The sequence below is a fragment of the Mizuhopecten yessoensis genome, unplaced genomic scaffold (assembly GCF_002113885.1).
Source record: "Mizuhopecten yessoensis strain PY_sf001 unplaced genomic scaffold, ASM211388v2 scaffold10989_2, whole genome shotgun sequence".
NCBI lineage: Eukaryota > Metazoa > Mollusca > Bivalvia > Pectinida > Pectinidae > Mizuhopecten > Mizuhopecten yessoensis.
Window position 1 is genome coordinate 113,979 of NW_018408823.1, and position 11,289 is coordinate 125,267.

General features: G+C 35.5%; 1 protein-coding gene across 1 annotated transcript; it reads left to right on the forward strand.

Annotated features, from left to right (window-relative positions):
- The first annotated feature begins 879 nt into the window (after positions 1-879).
- On the forward strand, positions 880-10,247 carry LOC110464467 (40S ribosomal protein S26-like). Its single transcript, XM_021519702.1, has 4 exons — positions 880-934; positions 5,611-5,788; positions 7,772-7,905; positions 10,074-10,247. The coding sequence occupies exons 1-4, from the start codon at positions 899-901 to the stop codon at positions 10,203-10,205; spliced, it is 480 nt and encodes a 159-aa protein (XP_021375377.1). The 5' UTR covers positions 880-898; the 3' UTR covers positions 10,206-10,247.
- The last annotated feature ends 1,042 nt before the right edge of the window (positions 10,248-11,289 follow it).

The window sequence follows — 11,289 nt, forward strand, 5'->3', positions numbered from 1 at the left end:
TTTTTTTGTTCATGCCTTTATATAAGCAGTAATGCAAAGATCTGTCAGTATATTTAGTTTGTTTTATTTTGATATCTTTGAAATAACTATGTAACAATATTTTATAGTTTGCTACTATAAGAAGCTGTCTGCCACTATAAATAATAATAATTTTGTATGTTGTATTTTTTTCTATATAAATGGAAATCCAATTCTACCGATCAATTATCTAATATGATACACACATATCCTTTTCTGTGCTATCTGAATTGATTTTCTTATTTTTTACTTCTTTTCTTCTTCCATTTTTAAAGGACCCCATTGGAAATAAGCCACTTTGTGGCTTTTATGTGTAATCCTAGGTAAATGGTACTCACCACTCCTATTATGCGACCTATTTATATCTACCTGCATATACTTAAAATAGTCTGTCTCATTTTATAGTAACATCTGTTTTTTTTACAGTGTATCAGACTTTGTTTTAGCTTTTTATACTCTGTGATATATGTCAAGGATTGAATTCAGAAACCATTTATTATGATAGATCTATTATTATTCTCAGTCTTAATACAAAATATTCCTTTTTTATTTACAAGCTGCATTGTGATCTTAATTATATGTTTTATTCTAAATTGTGATATCTTGTAATAACATGCCTGTTTTACCTGAACAGATATGAATTATAATAGTGGTGTGACTCCTAGCTGTTGGGAGTTGTCTACCGTTAATGTGGTTATAGGCGTCGCTGCTTTATTAAAAATAGTGCCTCATCATAGTCTCATTTAACGTCTATTCCACTTATTTCATAAGCATTTATTCATAAAACCATCTATTTAACGATTTTTCTAAGAGAATCTTTATACACATATTTCCTTTTTGTGTCTTATTATTTATTTATACATTCTCATATAACGGCGCAATGATATCATCCTCTTCCGCCGAAATCGTCAAGATGGTGAGTGGTACACCATGTGCGCTCTGGAAGAATTGTGATTAAAGTCAATTTTTGACTATCAAAATGATAATAACTAGTTCTATGTAGGGTCCAATCACTTCAGAATACCGTCGATTCTGGTTTTATGCTTTCAGACTTCCTATAATATCGAATTAGAGCCGATATATGCCCGTTCGTTGGAGTCTCCAAGACACGTGTTGCTCGACATTTTCCTGGTTTATACGACGGTTTAAGGGTTTTGCCAACTATATTGGGGAGGGGCCCCTGAGCAGAAATAAGGAAAATATCATCGGTGTGTCCACAGTTTCGGAAAAAGATACCGTACATTGGGAAAAAAGATCATGATACGAAAAATGTCCTCCGTTTTTACAGTTGTATAACGTTATATTTATATAGGCTATAGCAATACTAAAAACACGTATATAATTTCAAATTTTTGTTATTCATGTATTCTGAATTCTTTATAACGAGGATGATCTTTTCCTGAATGTTGACAGATGATGACTTTATCGAAACATAAGAATGCTTGGAAAATGAAAACCAAAATGTGGACAGTACAGGGTCATTTTCCCAACATGATTAATACCTGGCAAAACCCGTGCACCTCGTATAAGGAATATGACGGACACTAAATGCTTAGTTTGATGCTAAAACAAGAGGTTCTGGTAACTTACTGCTAAATAAGATTGAAATAAATAAGATGTTATGAATTGTGTGTGGGTGGGTGTCAGCAACCCAAAGAGCAATTTACAGTACATTGAAGCCGTTTTGGTCTCTGTGGAGTTTAACATATAGATAGATACCAGTAGAGATATAGACAAATTTGAGTTTTTGTTGTTGCTAACTTTATATTTTCAAGATTTCTGACAATTTGAGTTTTTACAAAAAAAGTACTAAGACATCCTATTCTGAAATACTGACACAACCCGGTACCAAAATTGCTAAAATTCAAGCATATCTTTTAGGCTATATTGCTAAAAGATGGCAAGGTTACTAGTTATAGCCGGAGTTTCCTCTTGCCCTAAGCTGATACCAGCCTTAGACATTTTGACAGTCTATACAGGGATCGACACTAACGGTAGACCGGAGGACCGGGTCCACCAAAATCTTGGACGGTCCACTTAATCTCCAAAGCTGGTAGACCGCCGGTCCACCACATATTACTTGATAAGTGTATATATATTTGAGAATGTTGTTCAGAAATATATTAATAAAGACTTTATTTACTTCGCCAGCGAGCCGTAAAATCCCATCTGGTTAAAAAATGTATCGTATTTTCGTGTTGTTAAACCGCTAAAAGTTGTCGTTATCATTCTTGGACGAGTGAAGTGCGTGAATCCGCTTGCGGTAAGTCGGAATCCTTTCAGCGTTTGAGTCGCTTGTGGTATAGTTTGCCGCTATTGTAAGCACTAAAATGACGATGACGTCACGATCACGGTGGTCAACCGGTAAATGAAGGTAAACTTAGCCTCACAATTTCGTGTTACGTTTTAATTTCTATCGTATTCTAGCGTATATCGTTTAGGTGATCGTGTCCGTCGATTCACTTAGTATCTGTACTAGACTAGTACCGTATCGCCTGTGTCGCGATTTTTAAATGGCTTGGTTTACAACCACTTGCAAAAAAAAGTTAAAAACTTCAACAGAACAAAAACAACACAAAGTTTGTATGGGCAACAAAAAGGATGATATCCTTTCAGGAGTCATGGAAAAATCGTTTACATGGCTCAATAATAATACTGACACAAACTTAATGAAATGTAGGGTATGCTGCACTCAGAAGATCTTTCCGAAATGTCCAGGAAGGATTGAATAGAGGTGCAACAAAATACGTAAAGATTACTGTTGGGGCAAATGATTTTAACATTCTGACTGTATATTGAGATAAAGATCATATAAAAAAGGTATAATACTATAAAAAAGTATATTATTTTATCCTTATTTTTTCATATGATCTTTATCTCAATTTACAGTCAGAATTTCAAACACCTTTGGATGGGAGCTATGTAAAAAATAATAAACAAGGAGAAAATTGTTTCATGTTTCTGTGTCATTTACTAAAACTTGTTCATAAATGGAAAAAAATAAAAAATAAGGAGAAAAAACAAGTATTTTACAGAAAATTAAAAAACCTTCATTATTTGTTTAAAACCCTCAGATGCCAGGATTTTGCATCTAGCTTTTAAAAAATTTCGGGGGAGGACCCCCGTACCCCCCTCTTATTCAGGAGGGGGCTACCCCCTCCCGAACCCACCCCCCACTCCTCGCTACGCTCGTCGACCGGGGCGCATAGGGCCCCAGATCTGAGAATATTATTCAGGTCCACCAGAAATTAACCAGGTCCACCAGATCAAGAGAGCAGGTGGACCTGCGGTCCACCACCTATTAAAAGTTAGTGTCAACCCCTGCTATAGCTATTACACAACACACACCTCGCATATCTATCAATGAATATTTTAAAATCCAAAACCGCACACCTGAGCAACGCCATTTTGTAGATTATGCAAATTTCACTTTAATGACTTATAAACAAACTGCCTGTTCCAGATCCAACAAATGTATATTATTTAGAAAAATTCAAGAATGCCTTTTTTGTTGATTATGCTTGGCCAATTTATCAATATATGTGAGGTACGGTAAATCTCCGGTCAGTTCGAATAGGCGGATAGTTTGAACACTGTTTGAACAATAAAAATAATAATTTTCTGTCTAGTGATAGTTCGAACCCTGTACTGAACTTGTGTAATTATTGATCAAAGTTGGCTATCAGCGAAGCAATAATAGCCTCGCGAAACTCACTTAAACTTGATCTATTTGCGCATCGACAGCATTTAACTACTGAATAACAGGTAGAACTCGTGTTGTCATCAATGTCGGACAATTTGTACATAAATAAGTCGCATGACACGGATAATTGAGTTTCTTTCTTGTTAACATGTGCGCACACCAGTCAAACATCTTTGTTTAATGTATAATATCCTTACAGTGCACGGAGCACAGAATGTTGCTGTCACATGGCTGACAGACATGCATATTGTCATGATATTACTGTGATTACAATTTGATTATATAATCGCGACCTGGCCACCGATCACTGATTTATAACTTAATTGATATATTACCTATACATGTGCCAAAACAAAAATATCAGATTTTTGCTGTCAGCACCTCAAAACTTAGCGATGCCAAACAGTGTCGGAAAACTCCATTTTCACATAGTAGTGCACTCGGGCCCCACACCAGACATCTATCTGTCAAAGGTCAGAGCCAGAGGTCACTCTATCTGTCAAAGGTCAGAGCCAGAGGTCACTCTATCTGTCAAAGGTCAGTCCGAGGTCACTCGGGCTAGGTTACTTTCCACCCCCAATTAGAACTCATTCACCCCTGAAGACACATTTGAACACTTCCAATTCAGAGGTTGGGATATATGGTTCATTATTAAAGTATTAAAAAAAAATCAATATTTCCTTTCAAGTTTGAAATCCCCTGCTATGGTATAAAAAAAAGTGCTAGAATGACACCAGTCAAACATCTTTGTTTAATGTATATCCTTACAGTGCACGGAGCACAGAAAAATCTCAACATTGTCAAAGGTCGCCTGTTTATAGTGAGCTATCTACTGCTTTGTAAACCACAGGAATATGTTCCCTAAATCTGGCATCAGCTATTGTGGGAGTTTTGAAAATATTTTCACCCAAAATGTACCTGTAGAATTCCCACAGTCACATACAAAATGTACCTGTAGAATTCCCACAGTCGCCCGCAAGACTTTGGTGAAAATAATCATCGAGTTTCAACAAGATATGCCGTACATATATGATCATGTGGTCAGTTTTAGGGTATACATTGTGTTGGCTTTATTTTATAATGGTATAATTAGATAATATAATTTAATTATAAATCATATAATCCAAATTTATTTGTAAACTTGTGCATTGTGGCTTTTCCCTCAAGCATTCTGTCATAATCTAGTGTATTAAAATGTTAGGTCCAGTAAGGGAGGTGGGAAGTGTTGTATTTGGAGTAAAAAATTGGTCCTTAAAAACTCATTGCATTTTTTTCTTCTAAGAAAATTTATATGTTTAGATCCTCTACATATATATTTATCATATGGATACCATGTTATGCAGTGTCGTAAAGCCATCACATAAATTATGTTTATGTATCGTGTAATATCACTCTGGAAATGACCCCACAATCGAATAGGAACAATCAATGTGACGTCACGTCATTGTGAAGCGGATGCAATTTTTATCGTTTAAGAGGCGGCCAAGTGCAAAATATTCATTTCATATCACAACTATAGTTTACTTTCTATTATATGATCAAAAGAATCTGTCATTCGTTTCCCCTTCATATTAGATTTATGATACTCCATTTGGATTTTTCATATTTGCTCGCCAGACATGAAAAATCCAAAACTTGTATCATCAATCTAAATGAAGGGAAAGTTATGACAGATCCTCTATATATTTGTGTTTTATAAGTATTGCATTGTCAAAATACTCCAAAGATTTATGACTGGGCCTTGTCAAGACAATAGAAAATGTCTGTTGTTGTGTAAATTTGTACTAGGCTGCTGTAAAAGCGGTACAAGTTGAAAAGCTGTTTAAAAAATAAACTATTAGTTCCGTTCTAATAATTGATATTTTCCTTATTTCTTCCTTTAATTTCAGACGTCGAAAAGGCGTAATAACGGACGTAGTAAGAAGGGTCGTGGTCACACGAAGCATGTCCGCTGTACAAACTGTGCCAGATGTGTCCCCAAGGATAAGGCCATCAAGAAATTTGTGATCAGGAATATCGTGGAGGCTGCTGCCGTCCGTGACATCTCCGACGCCAGTGTATACGATGGTAACTTTATAAAGTCAATGATCCAACATTTTCATTTTTAAACGAAGGAGCATCAACACCTAGGGTTCTGTTCACTGAAAACTTCTCGTAATATCCCAAAACCACTTGTAATAGGTTTGAACCACTCGTAATATCACAAAACCACTTGTAATAGGTTTGAACCACTCGTAAAATCACTTAACCACATGTGTTAATCTTATAACACATGTGTTAATCTTATAACACATTTGCTAATCTTACAACACATGTGCTAATCTTATAACACATGTGTTAATCTTATAAGATTAACACATGTGCTTATCTTACAACACATGTGTTAATCTTATAACATGTGTTAATCTTATAACACATGTGCTAATCTTACAACACATGTGCTAATCTTATAACACATGTGCTAATCTTATAACACATGTGCTAATCTTATAACACATGTGTTAATCTTACAACAAAATGAGTGGAATAAGAGAAAGGTATCTCCTAGTGGTTACTGTCGACATGTGTTAGTAGGCCTAGCAAAACATGTCGACAATAAACGTCGACCGTAACGGAATCCTCGGTGTTGATGCTCCTTCGTTTATTTTATTGAATTTATAACTCTTGGATGGAGCTCTGTTTGAATACCCTTGTGGTATCCACCTCGGATTCCTGTACCCCACAGACCACAGACCATTGCCTGTAGGACGTTGGATCTCTGTGCGGGATAATTGTGTTGGTTTACCAACATTTTTATTCCCATTTTTTTCATATATATGGATTGTAATATGTAATTACATCAGTCCATAATACAGCATACCTGTAATTGTATAGAGAATCTTCTGTATAGTCCAACTTAAATAAAAAACAGTATATGGTATCTTCATGTCTCACAATTACATAAAAACAGTACATGGTATCTTCATGCCTTTCACGAGTCAACATCTTTTTAATTGTAATACATTTACCTCGAACACACTCAGCACCTCCAAAATCCTTTTCTAACTCTAGTTTAAACAATACTTTATTCAGTTAGACAGCGATACCTGTACAAAATACATACTGAAATAGGGATCTGGCAGCAAGCTTACAGCTTATCTAAGTTATCTCCCTTGGTCAGCATGCATTGATATGAGTGATATTTTAAACATACAATTAAACAAGTAAATAATGGAATATTTAAATAATTTAACGAATGTTGCTCATTAATAAACTTGTTTTATTCAATCATTACTTTTAAAATATGCAAAGTACAGTTACATTTCAATGATAGCTTGATATTCAAAAACTGAAATTCACTCGAACTGTTTACTAGGAACAATTTATTTCTGCACCGGAATGAAAATCTCTGCATTTTGTTGATAATTCAAGGACTGGTTTCCCCATAGTAAGGTGTCCAAGTCAATATCAGAGTTAAGAGACCATATATAGTGTGCTAACTCTCTTCCAAGTATAGTTGTATACTTACTATAAGTCTAAGGAAAATTTTCAAGGTATAAATCATATTAAATACAGCTTAGGCTAGTAGGACTTAGCAACAATCTGCCTGCAACGTGAGCCTACTGCTCAAAAATAAACAGAAAATCGTAAAACTAGAACAAAGATATACTATTAAACAGTTTAACATCTATGAATCATTTAATTAGCTTATCAATATTTCAAATGACCATGGCAAGCTGTCCATCATTAATTAGACAATCACCATTTCTATTTAGTATTGAAAATTACAAAGTGTTTGTTTTGCTTGAATTGGTCTGATTATCAATTTACCCATTATTTTTTAACCCAAAATAATACTTGTTGATCATCATATGATTTGTTTCTGTACTTGTTTTAAATATCACAATAAGCTAATAATACTTGTTTTAACCCTTTCACCACTGTTGACCATAATGGACTCATCTAGGTCAATGCATGGTCGAGTCTACTAAAGTTACAAAGGGGTGAAAGGGTTAAGGGCAATAGATAGGTTGACAGCACTATAAACTGTTGTGATGCTCTTGGTTTCAGTGTACGCCCTCCCCAAGCTGTATGCTAAGCTACTGTACTGTGTGTCATGTGCCATCCACTCCAAGGTGGTGAGGAACAGATCCCGTGAGGCACGCAAAGACAGGACCCCCCCACTCCGCTTCAGGCCCATGAGGGTAAGTGTTCTCACCGATATTCATATAGTTCGAATAAAATCTGTGTATATGGGTATCTGTGTAAATTCTTCAACACAAAGATCTTTTTCAACTGTTGAATTTGAAGTCTTTAGAAGGAAACAGTTGACCAAGTTTATAGCAGTTTGTATTGTAGGACACATACTTTATAAACTTTTGTGCATTTAATTTAGAGCACTTTCACTCTCGTTACAAAATCAGGTTTTAACGATCGGTGAACAAATTCTTCAACACGCAGAACTTTTTCAACCGTTGAAGTCTTCAGTAGGAAACGGTTGACTGAGTTTGTAGAAGTTTGGTCTCCATATATTGTAGGACACGTAGTCAGTACATTTTTGCGCTACTATGTGCATTCAATATAGAGCACTTTCATTCTCGTTACAATTTCTGGTGTTAGCGATCGGTGAACAAAGCTTCGGCTGCTAAAGTTTGTATCTAATTTGTGCCAAATGATGCGAGAATCTGGAACGATTCTGGTTTGATAATATAAAATTACAAATGAAATAGGCATTGCATTGCTCAAAACACTTATACATGGTTGAAGTAATGAATCCCGAATATCTGAAATTCAGGGAGATTAAAATGAAATTAAAACTAAACACGAAAAGTTTATACAAACTTGTTTTCCTGTCTTAAGGTTTTAATACCTGTGTAATATAGTGCAAAAACTTTAGTCAGGTAAAACATTCTTGGTTAGGAAAACTTCCCTAGTTTACTCAACCACTTGAAGTATAAAAATTATACCGACGTTGCATACTTGGAGGCCTGGCCATAATCTATTGTTAAGGCTGTTAATATGTTGGACCTGATGAACCAACATGAAACAGATTTTGTAAGTTTGTCACACGAGAGCTCAGAGCTACAGTATCTAACATATACAAAAACACCTTGCTGTTCATTAACCTGGGATGAGGCAAACCCTATCTTTAATTTTCCAATGCTTGTATGACAATACCAAACAGGCGGTTGTATTTCCAAGGACATTTATATAATATCTATACATTATATTATAATTTTGCTCCAGAGCAATTATCTAAAAAATATGGTGAGACAGTTTCCTTCACCAAGTTCATTTATGCAAGTTTGTAAAAAGCTACAGCTGAGGACTGATAATATGAATTGTTGTAACAGGAACAGTGCTGTCTGTATTCATAGCTCTGAGATACATCTTGATTCTGTACATATATACTGTAGTAACAGGAACAGTGCTGTATTCATAGCTCTGAGACACATCATTTGTGATCCTGTACATATATACTGTAGTAACCGGAACAGCGCTGTATTCATAGCTCTGAGATGCATCATTTGTGATCCTGTACATATATACTGTAGTATCAGGAACAGTGCTGATTCATAGCTCTGAGATACATCATTTTTGATCCTGTACATATATACTGTAGTAACAGGAACAGTGCTGTATTCATAGTTCTGAGATACATCATTTGTGATCCTGTACATATATACTGTAATCACACATAATAATAATATACAACATTTATATAGAGCCCGATATAATTTGTAAAATTACTCTTAAGGCGCTTTACAACATATATGGATAATAGTAATGGTTGTAATTGTGAAAACAAACAACAAAGGCTTGCAATCACTTTCATACATTTAACAAGCAATGTGCACATAATTGAACAAATAAAAGAGTGGTATTTACATGACGTCTTTACAAAGATTCTAAAATAACATTTGTGATCATGTATATATATACTGTTATCACACATTGGTGATCATGTACATATATATTGTAATCACACATTGGTGATGATGTACATATATACTGTAATCACACATTGGTGGTCATGTACATATATACTGTAATCACACATTGGTGATGATGTAGATATATACTGTATTCACACATTGGTGATCATGTACATATATATACTGTAATCACACATTGGTGATCATGTAGATATATACTGTAATCACACATTGGTGATGATGTACATATATACTGTAATTGTGTAGACAATTTTGAGCTCTGAGTACCCGATCATATTCAATTTTGATCCAGTTCTGAAATTCAGAATGGTTTTCAGCAGTCTTTAAGAATTCAGCACCAGAAGTATTTTCCATGCAATAAATTCTAAAGAAAAAGAAACTTCTTACAAATAAATACATATGCTTGTTTTTGACAGGATGGGAATGCCCCGAGGCCAGGTGGAGCCGCTGGAGGTGGCGGCGGCGCTGGTGGAGGCGGTGGTGGCGGCGGCGGAGGCGGCGGCGGTGGTGGTGGTGGCGGCGGCGGCGCCCCAGCTGGACCACGTTAAACGTTCTTTGTACAGCTTACAAATAAACCCTTGACAGTGGAATCTGGTGTTTGGTATTTTATAAAGAGTTGTCTAAATATATTTATTTTATTTTTGTAGACATTTTTACTAGGTATGCTTCAAGGGTGTAAAAAATAACCACAGTATATATTGTAAATAATAATACATTGTAAAAAAAAAAGAGGAATATCATAGACTCTTTCATGCCCAGGTGTGTAGGATAGGGACATTCTACCCGAGGGGTTTTCAAATTTGGTAAAACCAGAAGGTTTCATCAAATTTGAAAATCCTGAGGGTGAAATTTCCCTTGCCTATGCCCTTGGGCATGAAAGAGTATTTTTCTCAAATTCCAACCACCAGAATAAGCTCAGAAACCATAAAAATGCATTTGGACTGGCTACCTTTAAGAAAATATCCATTTTTCTATCAGCGAGATTTAGCATAGACGTTGTGTCATTGTTGAGCCATTGTCAGTGACGTTTCACCTGTAATTTAGAAGTTTCCTACACTCTTTCTTATCCTGGGCAGCTCTATCTTACACACAGAAATGAGAGATAAATAATCCATCACTGCAATTTAATAGTAATAATTTATATTACAATAGTTGCAATTAATGAGAGAGAAAAAAATCGAAAAATATTTCATGAAAGGTGTTTATTTTCAAACATCTGTATTTTGTCTATGCATACATTATACACGGGCAAGTGGATTGTAAGGTCTACTTGCCCGGGGCAGGTGCTCTGAAGACATTTTTTACACCCCTGTGCTTACATAGAGCAAGAGTTCCGACTTCAACAATGCATATCAATTAATGCCAATAAAATACTTCAGGGTCGGCACAAAAATCTAGGGTAGGTAGGGTTAGTGGACACAAAATTGTTTAGCTCACCTGCCTGGAAAGAGCTTATGCCATGGCACAATGACCGTCCATCTGTCAACATTTTCTTTAAAACGCTATTAGTCCACACATATCGCAGCCTCCCAATATACACACACATACACTACACGCATGCATCTTGCAACCAGGGGAGGCCGTCCTTAAATGACCTTAGCTGTTAATAGGACGTTAAACAAAATCAAACAA